This window comes from Chlorocebus sabaeus, chromosome 16 (genome assembly GCF_047675955.1).
Source record: "Chlorocebus sabaeus isolate Y175 chromosome 16, mChlSab1.0.hap1, whole genome shotgun sequence".
Lineage (NCBI taxonomy): Eukaryota > Metazoa > Chordata > Mammalia > Primates > Cercopithecidae > Chlorocebus > Chlorocebus sabaeus.
The window spans coordinates 34,386,185-34,409,498 of record NC_132919.1 but is presented as its reverse complement, the minus strand read 5'-3'; the positions used below and the strand labels follow the sequence as shown (position 1 = coordinate 34,409,498).

Sequence of the window (23,314 nt, the reverse complement as noted above, 5' to 3'; positions counted from 1 at the left end):
CCTATTTCCCAATGCCATCATCTCAAAATCAGGGCTGAGAAACTCCCTGACATAGATTGAGAATTAGTCATTTCTGTAAAAGCAATAGCAAATATTCAGGACTTTCATATCACATTAGAAAGAACACAGCTCTTACTATTCCCCAGAGATGGTTTCTTGATTTGATTTCTAACAAGGGAAGGTTCCCCCACCTCCCCGCCACCTTTGACGTTATTACTAATGACACCCAATAAAAGCCTTTCCCAGAAACCCATTCTGGAGGTGAATGTGAATTTAACACAAGCAACATCATTGCTCAGAGAACCTCCCGGCAGCACAAGTGTCCCCCGTCCCTGGCTTTCTAGCCTTCACTCCCACTCCCCTGTTTTGCCGGCAATCAACATCCACGCTCACTGCCTGCAGGGGGGGTGGATAGAGTTTAAATAAACAACCCAGTTGAGTTCCTCAGTACCTTTTTTTTTGTTTTTTTCTGTTTTTTACTCATAACAGACACAATCGTTCAAAAGTGCATTTCAGGATCTGGACTTTTTGAGAGAAAAGGATCTGAGTGTGGGAGGGAGAAGGTGCTCCTAAGGTTAAACCCCCAAAGAAACTGGAGATAGGGATAATACTGTTAGTAATATAAGCATTTTTTTAAATTAATGATAATTTGTAAGAGCCAGCTTCCCACATACTGAGAGAAAATCAGATAGACATTCATGGGAGAATAAAGTGAAAGATGTGAGCCAGAAAGCTGGACATCTGAGAATGACCCCAATAGGACGCCATCCTGCCTGGGAAGAAGCAGGACTGTAGGTACAAGGGGGCAGGAGGGAGGTGTGCCCAGGAACACCACCAATTTTTCCAAGAAGCCCCTGGCCTGGTAGGCTCAGAGTAGCTTAGGGTGGGACACGGGACAGAGTCACAGCCCTGACCCAGGAGGACATGGCAGGACAAGTGACCCGGCAGGGACCAGAAAGGTTGAAATGCACCTCATCAGTGGCTATTAGGGGTCAAGGTCCATCATGAGTGAGAATCCTGCATCCCCTGACAGCTCAATCACACTCCAGCCCTCCAGAATGCAGAGGGGCCCTGGGAAGGACTGGAGGAGAGAAGAGGAAGAAGAATGGGGGATGGAAGATTCTCAATTGGAAAAAACAAAAAAAAACAGCAAGAAACTTTGTTTACCTTGTTGGTCAGATTAAATTTCTGCCACCAAGAGAAATTGAGATTGAAAAGCTAAGTTTAATTATGAAGAAAATAAAGTTACTTTTTTTGCGCAGCAAAGTCATTGACTATGAATTTTATAAGCATCACATGAAACAGACAGTCTTATGAAACTTACCAAGGATGTTTCCAGCAACCTCTTGTTTAGGGAACAGAGTAAAGGGGAGAGAAGGTAGCATTTTCAAATCTCAATAAAGTGTTTTATGTCAGAATTCAATTTGTCCCAGAGCATAACTGTCAAGAGCTTTATAAATCTAGGCCTGTAGGAGGAGAGGACTAAAGTACTTTCAGGATAAAGGCTAGAAACCTAAGGCCCTGATCATTTGGGCAGTCCCTATTATCGCATTTGCTGTTCCCTTCTCTGACACTTCTAAAAGGCTGGGGAATCTCCAGATGCATTCATAAAAGAGTAGTAGCAATTATTCATTGCTTCTAGGAAAGGAAACTGGATATGATACAACAAAGTTGGTCCCCATACAAATGGAGTCTTTCCCTGTTCAGTGCTGTGAAGCCAATATACAAAACCAAAAGCGAGTGTCAAGTAGTGCAGACATTATTCCATGGCCACTGTATTAGTCAGGGTTCTCTTAGAGGGACAGAACCAATAGGATAGATGGATGATTGACAGATAGATAAAGAGATAGATAGATAGATAGATAGATAGATAGATAGATAGATAGATATAAAGGGAATTTGTTAAGTATTAACTTACACGATCACAAGGTCCCACAATTGGCTGTCTGCAAGCTGAGGAGCAAGGAGGGCCAGTCCGAGTCCCCAAACTGAAGAACTTGGAGTCCGATGTTTGAAGGCCGGAAACATCCAGCATGGGAGAAAGATGTAGTCTGGGAGGCTAGGTCTATCTCTCGTTTTCACATTATTCTGCCTGCTTTATATTCACTGGAAGCTGATTAGATTGTACCCACCAGATTAAGGGTGGATCTGCCTTCCCCAGCCCACTGACTCAAATATTAGTTTATTTTGGCAACACCCACAGACACACCCGGGATCAATACTTTGTGCCCCTCAATCCAATCAATTTGACAGTATTAACCATCACAAGTCCACCCCTTGTCAACTTGAATCTATACACATCTCCTGAGATCATACATAATCTTCAAATAAAGAGAGTAGTGAGGTCATAATTACATGTTACATAATACAACTATCCTTTGTACAACTGGAAAGGCACCAATCCCCAACCCAAATACTATTACATAAAGTGAACAATACTTAAATGCTGATATGAAGCCAACAAATCTTACATCACATAATAAAGGAAATAAAATGAAGTTTTTTCTTAGTAGAAGTCTAGACATGCACAAACATGTTTTTAACAAAAGGAGGAGGAAATGCTCATGACAGTTACAGTCCTCCTTTCTGCAGCTGGTCATGTGGTCGTAGCTGGTATTGATGACTACCTTCTTCTACTCCCCATTCTGTATTCCCTTTGATTTCAGCAAGCACCTCAGTAGGTCTTGTTTTTGTTTTTGTTTTTCCAGTGGAGTGACTCAAACCTTCATTTCTGAAGGGTCTGAGTCATTTGTTGTCTTGCCTGGATTGGGCTGTTGTAGTTCCCCATTGACGTTAATCACAGGGCATGGTAATACTAACAGACGCCCAATGGATCTCCTGTATTCCATGCATGCTCCTTCTTACCTCTGTTGTGGAGTAGTAGTCTGATTTCATCTTGTTAGTCTGGGTCAATCACCTCAGCCAACACTGTAACTCCCTTCTTAGCCTGTTGACTGAAAGGTAGGAGGAGCCCAAAGTGTCCCGGTGGCAATCTTAACTTCCAATTTAATGGAATCATCATATCTCCTGGTGGCAGTGTTCCTCCCTCTGGAACTAAGACCTCTAGGCCGGCAGAATGGAATGTTGTGGGAACAGGAAGCAAAAATTTTGCTAGTGGATCAGTAGGGTTGATGGTGAGTGGTGCCACTTCCACTTCCACCCCTTGATTCCTGGACCCGTGAATCCTGGCTGCAGGAGAAACAGTACCATATATTGGAGGCTGATTCAGAGCATACACGGCCTTCTGGAGAACTTTGCCCCAACCCTGCAAAGTGTTGTGAACTAGTTGGCATTGTCATTGTGACTCCAAAAGGCCATTCCACCATTCTATCAGTCCAGCTGCTTCAGGATGATGGGGAACATGGTAAGACCAGTGAATTCCATGAGCATGAGCCCACTGCCACACTTTGTTAACTGCAAAGTGAGTGCCCTGGTCAGAGGCAATGCTGTGTGAAATGCCATGACGGTGGATAAGGCATTTTGTGAGTCCATTGATGGTAGTCTTGGCAGAAGCATTGCATACAGGATAGGAAAACCCATATCAGGAGGAAGTGCCTATTCCAGTGAGGACAAACCTCTGCCCTTTCCATGATGGAAGAGGTCCAATATAATCAACCTGCCACCAGGTGGCTGGCTGATCACCCCGAGGAATGGTGCCATATCGAGGGCTCAGTGTTGGTCTCTGTTGCTGGCAAATTGGGCACTCAGCAGTGGCCATAGCCAGGTCAGTCTTGGTGAGTGGAAGTCCATCTTGCTGAGCCTATGTGTAACCTCCATCCCTGCCACCATGGCCACTTTGTTCATGGGCCCATTGGGTGGTGACAGGGATGGCTGGGGAAAGAGGCTGGGGGTGTCCACATTACAGCTCATCCTATCCACTTGATTATTAAACTCCCTCTTCCGCTGACATCACCCGTTGGTGAGCACTCACATGGGATACAAATATCTTCACAGTTTTTGACCACTCAGAGAGGTCTATCTACATACTTCTTCCCCAAATTTATTTGTCACCAATTTTCCAATCATGCTTCTTCCAAGTCTCTGACCACCCAGCCGAGCCACTGGTTACAGCCCATGAATCAGTATATAATCACACACCTGACCATTTATCCTTTCACCCAAAGTGCACTGTTCGAAGTTCTGCCCACTGAGAACATTTCCCTTCACCGCTGTCCTTCAGGGATATCCTAGAAAGAGGCTGTAGTGCTGCAGCTGTCCACTTTCTGGTGGTGCCTGCGTATTGTGCAGAAACATCTGTGAACCTGGCCCTAGTCTTCTCTTCCTCTGCAACTGATCATAGGCCCATCAGTGCAGGCTAGGGGAGAGAAGGCAGGTGGCATGAGTGGAGACCATGGGCATTTGAGCCATGTCCTTGTGTAACTTACTTGGCCTTCAGGACCTGCTCGAGCCTGATCACATATATACCACTTCCATTTGATGATGGAATGCTGCTGTGCATGGCCCACTTTATGTTCAGATGGGTCAGAAAACACCCAGTTCATGATAGGCAGTTCAGGTCACATGGTGACTTGATGACCCATAGTCAAATGTTCAGTTTCCATCAAAATCCAGTAACAGGCCAAGAGCTGCCTCTCAAAATGAGAGTAGTTATGTGAAGAAGATGGCAGGGCCTTGCTCCAAAATCCTAGAGGCCTCTGCAGTGATTCGCCTATGGGAGCCTGCCAAAGGCTCCAAACATCCTCTTTATCTGCCACTGACATCTCAAGTATCATTAGATTTATTGTGTCATATGGCCCAAGTGGCAGAGCAGCTTGCACAGCAGCCTGGACCTATTGCAGAGCCTTCTCCTGTTCTGGACCCCATTCAGAACTGGCTGCCTTTTGGGTCACTCAATAAATGGCCCAGAGTAACACACCCAAATGCAGAATGTGTTGCCTCCAAAATCCAAGTAGGCCCACCAGGCATTGTACCTTTTTCTTGGCTGTAGGAGGGGCCAAATGCAACAACTTATCCTTGACCTTAGAAGGAATATCTCAACAGGCCCCACACCACTGAACCCCCAGAAATTTTACTGAGACAGAGTTCCCTGAATTTTAGTCCGATTTATTTCCCATCCTCTGGCATGCAAATGTCTTACCAATAAGTCCAGTGTGTTTGTTACTTCTTGCTCACTGGATCCAATCATCATAACGTCATCATTGTAATGAACCAGTGTGATATCTTTTGGAAGCCAAAAGTGATCAAGGTCTCTCTGAATAAGTTTATGACACAAAGCCAGAGAATTGATATACTCCTGAGGTAGGACAGTAAAGGTATATTGTTGGCCTTGCCAGCTGAAGACAAATTGCTTCTGGTGGGCCTTATGGACGGGAAGGGAGAAAAAGGCATTTGCCAATCAGTTGGTGCATACCAGGCACCAGGAGGTATGTTAATTTGCTCAAGCAATGAAACCACATCTGTCTTCCACACAGGCCAAATGGGAGGCTTAAATGGAGATGTTGTGGGAATCACTACCCCTGCATTCTTCTAGTCCTTGATGGTGGCACTGATTGCAGTTCCTCCAGGGATGTGGTATTGTTGTTGATTTACTATTTTTCTAGGTAGAGTCAGCTCTAATGACTTCCATTTGGCCTTTCCCACCATAATAGCCCTCACCCTACCAGTCAGGGAGCCAGTGTAGGGGTTCTGCCAGCTGCTAAGTATGTTTATGCAAATTATGCATTCTGGCACAGGGAAAACAGGATGAGTCCAGAGACCGACTGGACCCACTGTAAGTTGAACCTGAGCTAAAACTCCATTAATTACTTGACCTCCATAAGCCCTTACTTTAACTGGAGACCACAGTCACATTTTGGGTCCCCTGGAATCAACACCAAATCAGAGCCAGTGTCCAGAAGTCCCCAAAATGTATGATCATTTCTCCTTCCCCAAAGCACAGTTACCCTGGTGAAAGGCCAGAGGTCTCCTTGGGGAAGGGTGGGAGAAAGATTCACTGCATAAATTGTCGGTAATGTAGTGGAGTCTTTCCTCAAGGGGACTCAGCCTCCGCTTCAACCTCTAAACTGGCTCAATTCTGGAAATTGATTAAGGGGCCGTGATTCTCTGTTTTTATTATTCAAATTAGTCTTTTGTCCATTCTACCTGGAAGTTCTTTGTTTGTATAATTTAAGTAGGAATGCAGTAGGCTTCCTGTCAATTTCACTTCTAGGAACACCATGATTAATTAGCCAATGCCAGAGCTCTACACGAGTCAGACTATTCTGATTGCCACTTTGCCTCTGCTATCCATTACAGTATCTATGCTCACCTTGCCTTTGACAGTCAAGTGCTGTCACTGGCCCCTGCCACCTTGGGATCCAATTATTCCCATTGTATTTAAATTTTGTAGTTGAGTGACTGCAGTTCCCACTGTTATCTCTGACATACAGAGAAGAACAATCACAGGGCCCTTCAAATATACTGGTGCTGCGCTCACAAATCTATTTCTCAAGGCATTGGTCAAAGGTGTATCTTCTGGACCCTTCCCACTGGGATGAGTAGGTCTAAAGTGACTAATCCACTCCACCATTCCCATCTCCCTAAGCCTTTGGATCCCTTCCTCTACGTTAAACCAAGAGAGATCAGGAATTTCCAGCTCACTCCTGGTGGGCCATCTTTTAATCCATATTTCAGCTAACTGAGCAAATAAACTATTAGAATCTTTTTTTAACTCCCCAAGCTGCAACATTAAATGCAGAGTCCCTACTTAGTGGGCCCAAATCAATAAATTCAGCCTGATTCAACTCTATGTTCCTTCCACCATTATCCCATACCCTTAATATCCATTCCCATGCCTGTTCTGCAGATTACTGTTTTTATAAGTTAGAGAACTGAAACAGTTCTTTTGAAGTGACATACACCTCCTCATGGGTCACACTCTCAACCTCACCTCCAGGGGCCCACTGGGACTTTTGTTACATGTCTAGACTGTCATCAGTGTAATGGACCAGACTTTAGTCTAGTTACAGGTCTAGACTGTCATCAATGTAGTGGACCAGCAAATAGGTGTGTTAGGTGTGGCTCCTGATGGGAATCAACCTTATTTTGCCTGGCAACTGTGTCAGGGGAGGCCATCCCTGTTGCCTCAGGCAGCACAGGGTTTATCTCCTCAGACAAAGGAGAAAAGGCTGATGGAAACATGGGTCGAGGAGGGGATGTTGCCACTACTGGGGATGGGGAAGCTGTTCCTTCTGGCAAAAGAGGTTCATCAGAGTTCACAAACTCCGTGTCCCCAGCTTCATCAGGGTCCTCCCACATGTCCCCATTCCAAGTTGCAGGGTCCCATTCTTTTCCAATCAATGCCCTCACTTTAACAGTAGACACCTGGTGAGGCTGTATGTGCACCTTTTGTTGCAGGTCAGCCACTTGCATGATAAAAGCTTCTGTGTTTTTCTACAATTTCAGCTCTTTCTGTACAGGAGATAAGACTCTCACTCATGGCAATCTTAGCAGATTTGAGGCTTAGTATCTGCTTCTGAAGCTGGGAGACAGAATCTCTGAGTTCATTTTCTTTCATCACTTTGTCTACTGAACTTAGGAGCAACTAACTAGCTTCATTATATTCCTTCGTTCTCCACATAGGGTCAAAAGTATTATGTATAGAGTCACTAAACTCCTTGCCTCTCACAAGCGGTGAATCAGGAGTGTCAAATGCATTTATTTTGCTTAACTCTCTAAACAGTTCACACCAAGGACTATCAGTGTTCTCCATACTATTAGAAGTAGTGTCCTTAGCATTTTGGGATCTAACCATATTAAGCAGCCAATTCCAGAAACCACAAAACCAACGAAAGAACTCCATCCTTAATATTCTGTTTCTCTAGAACCACTCCTGGTAACAAAATCTGTATTAATCAGGGTTCTCTTAGAGGGACAGAACTCATAGGAGATATTTATTAAATGTTAACTTACACAATCACAAGGAAGCATTCAGCACCAGAGAAAGATGTAGGCTGGGAAGCTAGGCCCACCTCTCCTTTTCATGTTTTTCTGGCTGCTTTATATTCACTGGAAGCTGATTAGATTGTGTCCACCAGATTAAGTGTGGATCTGCCTTCCCCAGCCCACTGACTCAAATGTTAATCTCCTTTGGCAACACCCACAGACACACCCAGGATTAATACTTTATATCCCTCAATCCAGTCTAGTTGACATTGATTAACATCACAGCCACGGAACTGAGAAGCAGGAGCATGGCTCACAAATCAACTTCTTAGCTCAGAGAGCCGGAAAATCACAGATAATAGGACATATTTAATGAAGGGTTTGGGCATTAAAAGCAGGGGAGGAATATTCATGTATTTTCTGAGAATGGGTGAAGAGCTTCTTGGAATTGGAGTTCCTGGCTTTCTTTTGGTCCTTTTATGGTTTCTTCCAGTTGTTGTCGTGGAGATTGTCAATTGTCATGGTGGTGGTGGGAGTGTCATTTAGCATGGAAATCAGATTATAATGAAGTTACAGGCTCATCAGAAGTCAAGCAAGCTGCCATCTTAGACCCCAGCAGTCTTAGTCTGTTGGTCCCGAGGGGGAACTTTTGACCTCAGGCATCCTGTTTTCTGAAGGTAAGCAGAGTTAAAGTGGTGTGGAAATTTACCTAGGTCACACAGATATTACCCTGGGTAACAGATATTTGGGTGACAGAGCTAGGAGGGAGATTTACTTTCTGGTTGGCTGTCTTTTTATGCCATTTGAATTGTATATAATGTCTACTGTTATCTATTCAAAAATTATTAATTTTAAAACCATTAAGTGCATGATATCAAACTCCTTGGTGGATGCTCATCTGTCAGAAGTTCTAATGGGTGGTTACGGCCTTGAATCTGCAGGCTTCATCTGGAGTCATAGATGTAATAACTTCCTCTACAGTCAACTTGAAAGATTCAGGGATTCACTCTTTTCAGGAAATGAAGGGGGAGAACAAGACAAGCTCTACCAACCTCCCAAAATCAAGGAGATCTAGAAAGGCAGGATGGAAGCGAAAGAGGCTTGCTATTCCAAGGTAGACCTGTTTAGGCAGGTTATAGAAAAGAAGAGCTAATAAATCAAATATGTCTGCAGGGATTATGAATTAGGATAAAACAAAACCAGTGTCCTCACACTGTGGATCTACCTCTTGACCTCTCAGAGCCTTGATTTTCTCATCTTTAAAATGGGAATAATAATATCTACCTTAGATTTTTGTTTTTGTTTTTGTTTTTGTTTCCAGAGACAGGGTCTCACTATGTTTCCCAGGTGGGAATGCAGTGCCTATTCACAGGCACGATCCCACTACTAATCAGCATGGGAGTTTTGACCTGCTCAAGCAATCTTCCTGCCTCAGTCTCCCATGTAACTGGAACTACAGACACATGCCACTGTACCTGAGATTTTGCAAGGATTAAAAAAGGTTATATATGAAGCTCAAAGCAGTATAGCTCCTGGTGCTTTAAGGAGCTTGGTAAATGCTGGCTCTTTTCCCTTTCAAGTCCCTAGCAGAAGGAAGAGAGGACCCCCTAAGGAAATAAGTCAGGAGTCACTGGAAATAACAAACATCTGCTTGAGGAGCCCAGGGACGTAGGGTCCTGAGATTTAGAAGCAGCTAACACAGCATGAAGAAATGATTTCCCTGCAGCTGTGCTGGTCTCCCAGTGGGGAATGTTTCCATAGAAGGGGAGAGTCTCCCAGACCATCCTCCATCAAGTCTCATCAAGCCCATCTTCCCTGAAAAACATTAATTTTGATTTTCTGATTCCTTCTGAACATATATATTTTACACACTTATCATATAGAGCCATCTCTTGATATCCACAGGGAATTGGTTCTAGGAATTCTCATGGCTTCCAAAATCTACAGATGCTCAAGGCTCTGATATAAAATAGCATATTATTTGCCCATAACCTATGCACATCCTCCCATATACTTTAATCTCCAGATTACTTAGAATACATAAACAATGTAAATGCTATTAATAAATGTAAATGTAGATCGTTGTTATACTGCATTGTTTTTTATTTGTATTTTTTTGATTATTATTTTTTAGTTTTTGAGACAGGATTTTGCTCTAGCGCCCAGGCTGGAGTGCAGTCACATCATCTCAGCTGTCTGTAACTTCTGCCTCCGGAGCTCAAGCGATCCTCCAGCCTCAACCCCCCAAGTAGCTGGGACTACAGACATGTGCCACCTCACCCAGCTTATGTTGACATTTTTCATAGGGTCAGGGTCTTGTTATGTTTGCCCAGACTGGTCTCGAACTGGTCCCTGCCTCGGCTTGCTCGGCTCCTGGCCTCCTTGGAGGAAAATGCCTGTGTCAATGGGAGCACGATGGAGGGTTCCAGGTTGAGGTGGGATGGGGGATAAGGACATGTTTGCATGAACATGTCCTAAAGGAACATGTACATAAGGAAATGGACTCCCATCTGGAGAGTGAGCTGGGGGAGGCGGGCACTGCAAGGAGCAGGAAGACAGGTCAGATGTCTAGAGATTGCTCCATAATCCATAGTTCCTATTGAGTGTCCTGCTTTGTCTGTTCTGGCTTTTGCCCCCACCCAGAAACCTGGAGAAACCTCAACTGGAACGTCAAATGAGCAGATTCCAGATCTCTGGGCCCAGGGTGAGAAAAGGAAGTTTTATGAAAAGAGGAGACAGGGAAAAACAGTCTCATATTGTGCAACAGGTGAAGTCCCACATTGCCCCACTTCGAGGATTCCGTGCTGCCGTTTGTAATTCCTGGTGAAGCATTTCTTCATGAGGCTGCCCAGGCTCCTGCAGCCTTCCCTGGTGGTCCTGCCTCTGTGGAGCTGAGCTCCTCCCTTCCCATTTGCTGAGTGGGAAAGGGACTCCATCGTGAGGGAGGAGACCTTGATTCTGGCCCTAGCCCTGCCTGCTCACTAACGACGAACCAGAGACAGGTCATGGCTCTGCTCTGGGCTGCATCTGACAGATGAGAGGATGGACTCTCCCAGATAGGAATCCAGGACCCCTCAGAGCACCCTAGGTGTCTCAAGAAGAGGCATGCTTCCTAAAGGTCTTGGATCCTGGGTCACGCCTCAGTCCCAGAACTCAGTTGCTGAAGCAGATCTCCCCTTGGGACGCCTCTCCTCATTATAGTTCATCTTGAGGTGTGTCCCTTTCACCCTGGGTCCCTCCTGCAGGGAAGTTTGGCTCACCCTCTAGAATGTTCCCTTTCCTGCCACACTGAGCTATTGGGGCTCACTATTGGTGATGCGTCAGTTGGTGGTTGTATTTGTTTCCTACTGCTGCAAAAAAAAATTACCACACAGTTAGCATCTTATAACCACGTATTTATTCTCTTAAAGTTCTGGAGGTGAGAAGTCTGAAACTAGTTTCCCTGGGCCGCACTCCCTCTGGAGGCTCTAGTGGGGGAACCACTTCCTTGCCTTTTCCAGCTTCTAGAGCTGCATCCTAACACCTCTTGGCTCCTGGCCTCTTCCTCCATCTTCCAAGCCAGCAGCATAGCATCTTGCTTCTGTTGTCACATTGCTACCTTCTCCGCTATTGCCACATTTTTCTCTTCCTCCCTCTTATAAGGACACTTACAACTACATTTAGGGCCTGATCAGGTAATTCAAGGCAACCACTCATCTCAAGATTCTTAACTTGATCATATCTCCAAAGTCCATCTTGCTATAAAAGGGACATTGACAGGTTCTGGGGAATAGGATGTGGATGTCTTGGGGACCATTATTCAGCTACCACAGTGATCTATACCTTGTCTCTGGCCTGGGTCATCCATTCTCTCTCCCATCCCGTCCCCTTGTAATAGAATTGTGTATTTTTCTCCAAATCCACACCCTAATCTTACAGGTCATCCCAACTCCTCCTCCCTTCACTTTCTTTAGGTTCTGAGAACATTCTGGGAGTGTGCTCTCCAGCAGAACTTTCTGTGATGATGGATAGAAACTCCATAATCCATGTTGTCCAACATGGGAACTAGCCACGTGGGGCTACTGACCGCTTGAAATGTGACTAATGCGACTCAGAAACTGAATTTTAAATTTTATTTCATTTTAATTAAATGTAATGCAAATGTAAGTAGCCACTTTGCCAGTGGCTAACATATTAGACAGCTCAGATCTAGGCAAATGAAAGCAGAAACTACGGCCAGGCACATTCTTTGCTGTTAGCCTCTTCTCACACCTGTTTTGGATGAGCTCTGCCCCCTAACCTCCTTCTCTCAGTCCCAGCAGAATCTGAAGGAGGATTCCACTGGGGCTCTGGAATGACAGGGGTGACTAAGGGCAGGACACAAAGGGAATTGTGTCTGTTTTCCCCAGAGAAGTACAGGGCCCCACTTCTGCTTTTGCATAGGACTAAGAACACTCAAAGGATTTTCGAGGTAGTCTCTGCTATGTCCTTACTCAACCGGTCTCCCTTTTGAGGACCACAGAGGGTGTCACTAGGGAAGGTGTGCAGGAAAGGGCCCGAGCCTGGGAGCTGGCACTGGCCAGGGTCCTGCTCTGCTATGTACTCGCTGAGTGGCATGTGGCATGTTACTTCCAGGTCTTGGCCCTCAGTTTCCATAAAATGAGAGGCTTAGACCAGATGGTCTAAAGTTTCCTTTTAGCTTTAGTAGACCACGAGTCTATGTCCTGAGGATCAGGCTTTATTGTGCATGTAATTCTGTTTCGGAGCCGTGTTGTCTCTGACCCATGGAATAGGCAGTTCTGATTGAAGGATAATTAAGTAGAAGTGGCTTTAGGTTACTCCTGCAATACTTCCAAACAAAACCAGACCTCCATCCTTCTGTCCTCATGACAATACTTCACAGTAGCTTGGGCTTTAGAGTGCTGATCTGTCAACTAACTAATCTAATCCTCATCATGATCCTGATAATTGCTGGGTCCATTTTAAGTGAAAAGGCTGAAGCTCAGAGAGGGAAGGAGAGAAACTTCCAGGTGCCTAGTCCTATGATGGGTGCTTTACACATCACCTTATAACAGCCCTTCGAAGTGTTTAATATTATCCTCATTTTACAGGTGTGAACACTGAGATCTAATAAGGCAAGATGACTTTCCCAATGTTATGCTGATAATAAGAGGATGAAGTCACTTTTCTCACTCTTCTTCCCTCTTTGCTGTGCTGCTTCCCCTGTTTACAACTTCCCCTCAAGATGTTGAAATGATAAGCTCCTTTTTTGGGGCATTCTTTCATGACACTCTCCAAGCAGACCTATGAGCCTCAACAAGTCACTTCACCTCTCTGTGCCTCTGTTTCCTTAACTGTGAAACTGGGGACAACAGTCCCTACTTCATAAGGATGTGAAAAGCCTCATTGAAAGTACGCAGTGAGAGCATGTATGAAGAGTGCTCAGCCCAGAGCTCATATTAAGGACTCAGCAATTGCTCATTCTTACTGTTTTGGGAAACTGTAGTTTGTCCCTCCCAATGGTACCAGGCAATTCCTTTTACCCCCAAATCAAATTAAAATCACAAAGTAACTGTCTGTGTTTTATTTTAAAGTTTTATTATGAAAACACATGGAATTAACGGTGTTATCCATGTATTTGCAACAGCAGAGAAACAGTGACAGTGGACCATCCCCACAGGGGACACTTATCCTTTGGCTAAACAAATATAAATAATGGAAATAACACCTAATACAATAACACAGCACATAGATTAAATTAAGAGAAGGGACAGGAACTGCGGAGAGGAGTCCTGAGTGTGGAGAAGATGCGTCTCATAGAGAAGCATCCAGGCTCAGGTGACCTTCCCTGAAGACTTCCTGTCTCTGAGCAGCTCAGTTCAGTTCCAGGTCATTAACATACTCCTGGACCCAGGTCTCACTGGGGTCAGCGCAGACTTGTTTCCCTCTTTTGGTCTGGAATCTGTAGAACAAGGAATGGACAGATGAGAATCCCATGAGACCTTTGAGGTCATCTGGCTTTATCCCTTGCCTGGGGTAGGCACCTTCCTCTGCCTGACCGTGGTCCATGTGGGCAGCTCTGGTGCATGGGATCCTTCCTGGGGCAGCGCTGGAACCAGACTCCCTATAACTTCCACTCACTGCATTTAGCTGTGGGCCCCAGGGATTGCCCAGATTAGGAACCAATGGGCATTGCAATCAATATGAACAGATGTCCCCATCCCCTACCAGCCTGGCAGTGACTTTTCCACAGGTCTTTCTAGCACGGTTTAAGAAATTGGTCCCTATCTCATGTGACCTGTCCAACTTCCCCTGCTTTCCTGTCCTCTGGATAACTTCCTCCCCAGGAACCCCCTTCTCTCTCGGCTCCCACTCAGCCGCCTTCAGCACTTGAAAAATGAGTTCATGACCTGTGTCCTCACTGCTCTCACGGAAGCCTTCAGCCCTGAGAACTGCCTCCCCACTGCTCAATCACCCCCTCCCCAAAACAGGCCCCCTTTTAAAATCCAGCCCTCCCTCTTGCCTCCCAGAGCAGCCCAGGGGTTGATACTCACACCACAGCTGGCTGGGAGCAGAGGCTGCTGGTCTCGTAGTAATCTACCACAAAGTTGCGAGGAAGCTTCCTCACGGTGTAAGAAAAGCAGCAGGAGGTGGGAGGGTCTGAGCCCACTGAAAGGAAAGGCCAGGGTGAGATCAACACTGCACATGGGAGTTGTTTATGTTGGCTTCTAACTTTGCGTCTTCATTGAGCATCCTTGTAGAGCTACCAGAACCCCAAAGAAGGTCCCTTGTATCCATTCCCACCTAACCTGAGCAGGAGTCTTATTCTGAATAATGGATCTTCAGAGAAGAACAAGAAAGACATCTAGAAGGGTGGAACTGGATTCAGTCTCAGAACACATCGCATCTCCTTCATGTGACAGATGGGGAGATGGGGAAACCAAGGCACAGAGAGGGACAGGGCTTGCTTGAACAAGTAATTAGAGGCAGAACCAGTTCAACAGTCTGACTTCCAGCCCATCCTTTTCCTCTGCTGGTTGCAAATTCTTCAGAAAATAGGAACTTCAATGTTATTGAATATCTACTAGACTCTACAGACTTCGTGGCCATCTTCCTAGCTGCCTTTTGTCCCATCCCCAGATCCCACTGTTTGAGCAGCCACAACTAGAATAAAAGATTCTGCCTACACCTTGACTCTGGAAATAGCAGCTGCGAAAGTAGACTTACTTGGTGCTGAGAGTGCTGGAGAGCAGAAGGCAGCTACTAGCGCAAGGAGAGACAGGACAGTCACGCACAGCTTCATGGTGTTGGTGGAAGAGAGGTTTTCTCAGAGGTGAGGCTACAGAACTCAGAAGCTTCAGAACCCAACTGTGTCCTGTGCTGATACTGAGTTGGGAATCTCTCTTTATAGAGACTCTGAGACCTGGGACAAATGTGGGGGCTCAGGAGGGTGAGCGGAATTTCCGTGGTACAGATGATGTCATGGCTCCTGAAGCTAGCTGAGTGAGGAGTTCCTCTCAGCTTCTCTTCCCCAGGGCGATGTCATCATAGAGCAAAGATGAGGGAGGTTCAGGCGAGAATAAAAGGGAAGTGGTACAACCAAAGACAATGACCGAGACTGGGGAGAGAGTTGCAACCCCCAGAGGAAAGATGAAATGTTCACACCTGCTACAAGTGGCTTGTAGACAAGAACTGTGCTGCTCTTGGTGGTTGGCACCCTCGGATGCTGGAGGGTTCATGTCCGTCTTTCCAGGCTGGCCACAAGCCTGGCCCCCAGGACAAAGGGGGAGCCAGGACCCCCCCATCCCCTTCCTGTGCCTCTTCTGCTGAGCTGAGTGCCACTGACTTTTGTGCCCCATATGTTTCCTTGGTCATGAAGAGTCCAGCATTGGATGTGCAGAGGAACCCAGAAGGGTGACTCAGGAACATTTGTAACTTCTTATTGGACAATTACCTTGTATCAGGCACTGGGAAGCTGTCTTACACATATTATATCTAATCCTACCATAACCCTGGGCAGGGGTGTGTAATCTCATTTTACAGATAAGACAATTGAGGATTAGAGAGTGGTCCACTGATGCACTCAATGCCACACAGCTGATGAATGGCACTACCAAGATTTGAATCAAGATTCATCTGACTCCCAAGTCCATTTTCTTTACATGCTATAGTCTCCAGAATAAACATAGAGTGTGACCACAAAGAGAAACCGTTGACTGATAGACAGCTAGGAGCTATTCCACACTCAAAGACCGATTGTATTCGGACTTAATTCAGGAAAGAGAGAGAGCTAGTCTGTCCTAGAACAAGGAGGGAACAGAGGAGAAATAAACAGTTCAGGATATTTTCCTGGACCAATAAAAGAACAGGACAAATAAACCAGTAAGAATCAAGTTTGGAAGACCCAGATAGAGAATGTTCTTCTAGTATAAAAACAGGATTGAGCTGGGTGCAGGGCCTCACACCTGTAATCCCAGCACTTTGGGAGGTCAAGGCAGGCAGAGTACTTCAGCCGAGAAGATCGAGACCAGCCTGGGCAACATGGTGAAACCCTGTCTCTACAAAAAATTACAAAAAAAAGAAAAAATTTGGCTGGGAGTGGTGATGCACACCCGTAGCCCCAGCTGCTCAGGAGGCTGAGGTGGGAGGATCACCTGAGCCCAGGAAAGTCCAGGCTGCAGTAAGTGGTGATTGTCCCACTGCACTCCAGCTTGGATGACAGAATGAGACCCTGACTCAAACAAAGCAAAGCAAAACAAAACAAAACAGAATTGTATACCTAGTAATGAGTTTATCCGTGTTACAGACAAAATGTGTAATCTGAGGATGTGGGTGTGTCCGAGTCAGTCCATAGGGAATGCCTGTGCTCATGTTAAGCCCTGGCTAGTTTGACAGTTGCTGGGCACCTGTACAGAAGGTGAAGCTTACAAAGGCCCTGCATATAGGAGTGTGCAAAGTTGGACAAATGAAGGAAATGAAGATAATTGGATCAAGATCTCTATCTGCCTTTAGCTCTACTACTCTAACCCGTCTGCTCAACCCTAACCCCACATTGTTACGTGCTCTTCTCTGAGAAAGAAAAAAGAAGAATAAAAAGAGGGAGCCATGACTTCAAACTATACTACAGTGCTACAGTAACCAAAACAGCATGGCATCGGTACAAAAACAGACACATAGACCAATAGAACAAAATAAAGAGCTCAGAAATAATGCTGCATACTTGCAACCATCCAATCTTTGACAAAGTTAACAAAAACAAGCAATAGGGAGAGGGCTTCCCATTCAATAAATGGTACTGGGATAACTTGCTAGCTGTACAAAAAGATTGAAACTAGACCCCTTCCTTACCCCATGTATAAAAATCAACTCATAATGGATTAAAGACTTAAATGTAAAACCTAAACTATAAAACTATAAAAATATGACAACCTGTAAGATAACCTAGACAATACCATTCTGTGCATAGGATCTGGCAGAGATTTCATGATGAAGATGCCAAAAATAAATCACAACAAAACCAAAAACTAACAAATGAGATCTAATTAAACTAAAGAGCTTCTGCACAGCAAAAGAAACTATCAGCAGAGTAAAGAGATAACCTACAGAATGGGAGAAAATATTTACAAACTATGCATCTGACAAATAATATCCAGAATCTATAGGGAATTTAAACAAATGTACAAGCAAAAACAAGCAACTCCATTAAAAAGTGGGCATTGAACATAAACAGACATATTTCAAAAGAAGACATACATATGTGGCCAAGAAACATACAAAAAACGCTCAACACCACTAAACATTAGAGAAATGCAAATCAAAACCACAAGAAGATACCATCTCAAACCAGTCAGGACGGCTATTTTAAAAAGTCAAAAAATAACAGATGTTGGTGAGGTTGTGGAGAAAAGGAACACTGCTGGTGGGAATGTAAATTAGTTTAGCCATTGTGGAAAGCAGTTTGGCAATTTCTCAAAGAACTTAAAACCGAACTACCATTCAACTCAGCAATCCCATTACTGGGTATATACCCAAAGGAATATAAATCATTCTACCGTAAAGACATGTGCACATGTATGTTAATTGCAACACTATTCACAATAGCAAAGACATGGAGTCAACCTAAATGCCCATTGATGGAAGACTGGATAAAGAAAATGTGGTGTATATATATGTGCCATGGAATACTTCTGTCATAAAAAAAAAAAAAAAAAGAACAAGATCATGCCGTTTGCAGCAACATGGATGGAGCTGGAGGCCATTATTCTAAGTGAACTAACACAGGAACAGAAAACCAAATACTGCATGTTCTCACTTATAAGTGGATGCTAAACATTGAGTACACATGGACACAAAGAAGGGAACAGCAGGTACCAGGGCCTACTTAAGGGTGAAGGGTGGGAGGAGGGTGAAGGTTAAAAAAAAAAAAAAAAAAACCTATTGAGTACTATGCTTATTACCTGGGTGATAAAATAATCTGTACACCAAACCCCCACAACACACAATTTACCTATATAACAAACCTACACATGCACCTCTGAACCTAAAATACAAATTAAGGAAAAAAAGGGACCTACAGCATCTGGGAGCCATAGGAGAGGTTGGAGCAGCATCCTGGGGTACTTCAGGGTCATTACATAAAGTACAAGGTCATCCTACCTCAGCATTCTCCCTCACTCCCCCACCCGCACACACAAGCTGCACTTCTCTCCTCTGTTCTCTCCCCCTTTTCTTTGAACAGCTCTTGCTTCAAATGTTCTGATCGTCTCCAAGACCCTTGCCCCCAGCTGCAATGTTCCGTGTTCCCTGGTAGCACATGTGTTGGTACCTCTCCTGGCCTTTCCTAGTTGGTGCAGTTTCATCTTCATGCATCAAGGACCTTACTTTAAGAGAAACAGAATGTGTCTCATGTTCTCTGGATTCACACAGACTTTGTTATCTATGACATTTTGATTCAACCCAATGTACTAACCATCTGCTGTTTTTCAGGGCAGACAGAGCTGAACGAAGCCCCATCCCTGCCTTCGAAGAGTTCCATGTCTAGAGATGGCATTGACAGTGACAGAAATAACTATGCCACGAGGTGGAATAAGCTAAGTGTCATGTCAGAGGAAGAAACAAAGTGTCAGGAAGCCTGAAGGATGTTGAAGGCTGTCTATCAGCTGTAGATGAGTAGCTCCAAGTTAAGTCTCAATCCCCACTAGAGCAGCTGTCTGAATGAGCAGGGTGGAGGGGTTAGGAGGATGCCTGTTCTGGGTTTCAGGAGAACAATGATTGATAAAATGGGTGATTAGTCACCATTGAGCCATACAATGAGTTTGTCTGTTGACTTTTGTTTCCTAGCCTTGATCTGATCTTTGGCTCATGGAGGTAAAAGGTTCTGAGGGGTCTTCGTGAAGATCCTAACAACAATACTGTGTCTGCACCCAGTGGAAGTCCACACTGAGAGTAAAAAGGACTTGTATCATTTTGTTTAGCCACCCCAAGATTAACTCCCCCCACCCCGAGATTTAGGCACTGGTGCCATTTGGAACACCTGGAGGACAAATGTGGAGACTGGAAAGCCAAGGGGAGCCAATAAACGATGATAACAAATAACTCTCGAATACACGACAAAAAAGATGCTCATGTTCTCTAGAGAAACTTCCCTGACCTCTTTCCCAAGTAAATCCTGTGTCCTTCCCTGTGCTGCTACATTCTCCTGAACTACTTCCTTCTTACTACCTATCACATATTGGTCTATTCTTGTGGTTGCTTCCCCAACTGGAAAGTGAGCTCCTTGATGCAGAAACTGTGTTATGCTTATCTCCATGGAGGGGATGCGATGAGTAATATGGACTCAAGATGTGAACCCTTATATAGCCAAATAAGTAAACCGAGTATGAGTGAACTGGGTGTTCTGACGTTCCACCCAAAAGGTGATTTCTTAGCCCTGATAGTCTGGTACTTCCCCTTCTCCCCCACGCTCAACCCACACATCCAGCAGTTTTATCATAACGGATACTATTCTTGGACTCAATTCTTTGTAGCTCAGGGTTGCAAGAAGTGACAGCAAGGGTCATCCATGGTTCCAGGGAGCTCCATTCAGGGGGCTACCCCCTCACCCCTGAGCAGGGAAGCCCTTCTTTCCCCCTCACTTGTGGTCATTTAGAGGTTTCCACCTCCACATGCTCGACCACCGCTATATTCATAACTCCATTCTGGGCATTTTTACATTTGTCTTGTCGTGTTATCCTCAACTTCCCAGTCTGCAGGCAGGCCCAGCAGCCATAGCAGTAACATGACCTTGAAAATGTCCTGGTATTTTTTCATTTTCCTCAGCATATCCATGGCCTGTAGTTTTACCTGATCCCAATCTGTTTTGCCACTGAATAGATTAGGAAAGGAAAACCTAGAGAAGTAGAAAGACCTGATCAAGATCACACAGGATGCATGTCAAGACCCAGGGTCTTCAACTCCCAGTTCAGAGATGACCAGAGTCGCTCTACAGGTGTGACCCTCTGAGATTACACGTAGAGGCAATCTCTGATCACAACAGACTCAGTCAATCTGGACATGCTGGCCTCTCCTAGAGTGCTGAGGAGACCACTGGGTGTTGGGGTCAAGAGGTAGCCTCTAAAAGGTGGGATGGGTAGACCTAGAGAAGCCCTGGAGGGCAAATGTGGAGACTGGAAAGCCAAGGGGAGCTGGAACATAGGGTCATTTGCCAAGATAATAAACCAAGAGGCAAATCCTGTGGTTTTGTCAATATGGTGTCCAAGTCACTTTGGAGGAAATGGGAGCAGAAGCTGAATTGTGAATTGAAGAAACAAGTACACAATTATCCCGAGTGCAGAATTCTTCAGGATGAAATTCGTAGGACAATGAGCTGGTTGGAGCAGCTCATCAGTGACTGTCACACTCTGACTACGGAGCTGGCCGGCCCCGCTCTTCTTACTGTGGAAATGGACCTTGGTCACCTGCCACAGCCTGCTCTTAGTTGTGAAAGGTAGAGGTCAGCAACTTCAGGAGATGTTAAATTCCTGAGAGAGGGGTAAAGCCTCACCAGCAGTCGTGAGATCAAGAAAACTTTCAGTATTCCTTGTGAAGCATCTTCCTTCCAATTGTTTCTGGCCTCTTTCCATGCAGGTCGCAGGGAATACTCCAGCAAGAGATGAACATAATCAGTAAAGCTTTATTGAGTAGCTACTGTGTGACAGGCATTGTGTCCGAGGGTGAGGGTATGCACTTTAGATGGTGGTAGTGAAGTGTTAAGGAAGGCTTCCAAAAAATGTGAGACCTGAATTTTTTTTCTGAAAAAAAAATTTATAGGCCAGGCATGGTGGCTCATGTCTATAACCCCAGCACTTTGGGAGGCCGAGGTGGGTGGATCATATGGGGTCAGGAGTTTGAAAACAGCCTGGCCAACAGAGTGAAACCCCGTCTTTACTAAAAACACAAAAACTTAGTTTGGTGTGGTGGCGTACGCCTGTAGTCCCAGCTGCTCAGGAGGCTGAGGCATGAGAATCTCTTGAATCTGGGAGGTGGAGATTGCAGGGAGTCGAGATCGTGCCACTGCACTCCGGCCTGGGTGACAGAGCGAGACACTGTCTCAAAAAAAAAAAAAAAATTATATTAGTTTGGTTTTCTTTTATAGAAAATATACATAGTCATTGTACAAAATTGAGAAAATATAGGGAGGCATAAATAAGAAAATTAAAATTGCCCTATCATTCTGTACCTAGTTTCATATTTTATTATTGGTACTTAATATTCTTTCATGAACTAGTATTCTTATTGTTACTTAATCTTCTTCTGTGTCTTTACAAACTTAAATATTACTCAAAAATGGCATGAATATATGCATATTTTATTGTATAGATATACCAAAAGTATTTAATCACTCTACTATTCACATCAGTCCATTTACATTGCTCTAACTTTTCTTTATTACAGGTTGAACTGAGATTAGCCAGGCAAAGACAGGGACAGGGGTATGCAGGCAAAGAACAAGAGACCTGCACTTGTTTTTGATGTAAAATGGACATATTGAAATATTTCAATAATAATAAAATGGTAATAGTAATAATAGTAGATAGCACTTAACACAGCACTTACTGTGAACCAGTAATGTTCTCTGCCTCTCATAGATATTAATGCATTTAATCCTCACAGTGGCCCTCTGAGGTCAGTGCTATAGCTATCCCCTTTCACACACGAGGAAACTGAAGCACAGAGAGGTATGTAACCTATGGAAAAACACACAGCTGACACACAACAGATTTGAAGCTGAAGCCAAGACGTCTGGCTCTAGAGCATGAATAAATCAGAAAAGGGAAGTGTGCTGTATTATAAATATATGTTAAAAGCATAACAGCCAAAGTTTCTGTTATTCTAATGTAAAATGTCTTTTCTGTTTTGCATTTTGCATGCCTTTGAACAGTAAGATCCATAGATTTCCTGTTTTCCTTAGAAAATTTGGGGAATTACAGGACAGCCTTGGTGGCGCATGCCTATAATCCCAGCACTTTGAGAGGCCGAGGCGGGTGGATCACTTGAGGTCAGGAGTTCAAGACCAGCCTGGACAACATGGTGAAACCCTGTCTCTACTAAAAATACAAAAATTAGCCAGGCATAGTGGTGCATGCCTGTAACCCCCGCTACTCAGGAGGCTGAGGTGGGAGAATCACTTGAACCCAGGGGGAGGCGTAGGTGGGACTGGAGGTTGCAGTGAACCAAGATCACGCCACTGCACTGCAGCCTGGGCGACGCAGTGAGACTCCGTTTAAAAAAAAAGGAAAAAGAAAAGAAATTTGGGGAATGACATAGTGTTTTTCCTTAATTGTTCTAAATATTAATCCCTGCAGCTGTCATGGGGTGTGCCCACTTTTGTAGTATTACACTCTGCCTTGTGGTTTATAAGAAGGAGAAATTATGCTTTACCAAGTCAACACCTCCTTCATTAAAATCAGGGAAGAGAACCGCACATTTAAGGAATCACAGGTAGTGCAAATAGGCAGAGTCTTGGTTTTCAGGAAGTCTCAGCGTGGCAAGCCACGAGGCCAAAGAGGTAGACAGGGATCAGGTTACAGAGAAGCTTCCATTTCATGCCAGAAGTGATGCAGAATGTTTGCAAGATGTTAAAAGGAGAGAAACTGAGACCGATTTGAGCTTTAGCAAAATTATATTGGATGCTGTATGGTGAGATAGATTAAAAAGAGACAAAACTAGGCCAGGTGTGGTGGCTCACACCTGTAATCAATCCCAACACTTTGGGAGGCCGAAGCAGACAGATCACTTGAGGCCAGGAGTTCAAGACCAGGCTGGCCAATATGGTGAAACCCCGTCTCCACGAAAAATACACAAAATTAGCAGGGCATGTCATGCCTGTAATCACAGCTAATAGGAAGGCTGAGGCACAAGAATTGCTTGAGCCTGGGAGGCCAAAGGTTGCAGTGAGCCAAGATTGGGCAAT

At 44.6% G+C, this 23,314-nt stretch overlaps 1 protein-coding gene and 1 long non-coding RNA gene across 2 annotated transcripts in view; one reads left to right on the top strand and one right to left on the bottom strand.

The window, feature by feature from the left end:
* LOC140708764 (uncharacterized) overlaps positions 1–21,407 on the top strand; it is a 41,835-nt gene extending 20,428 nt beyond the window's left edge. Inside the window, exon 2 of the long non-coding RNA XR_012088972.1 lies at positions 18,850–21,407. This is a non-coding gene — a long non-coding RNA (uncharacterized lncRNA). The remainder of the gene's footprint in view (positions 1–18,849) is intronic.
* On the bottom strand, positions 13,449–15,259 carry LOC103242764 (C-C motif chemokine 4). Its single transcript, XM_073005553.1, has 3 exons — positions 15,091–15,259; positions 14,418–14,532; positions 13,449–13,825 (listed from the first exon to the last, which is right to left on the bottom strand). The coding sequence occupies exons 1-3, from the start codon at positions 15,164–15,166 to the stop codon at positions 13,738–13,740; spliced, it is 279 nt and encodes a 92-aa protein (XP_072861654.1). The 5' UTR covers positions 15,167–15,259; the 3' UTR covers positions 13,449–13,737.
* Positions 21,408–23,314: the final 1,907 nt, after the last annotated feature.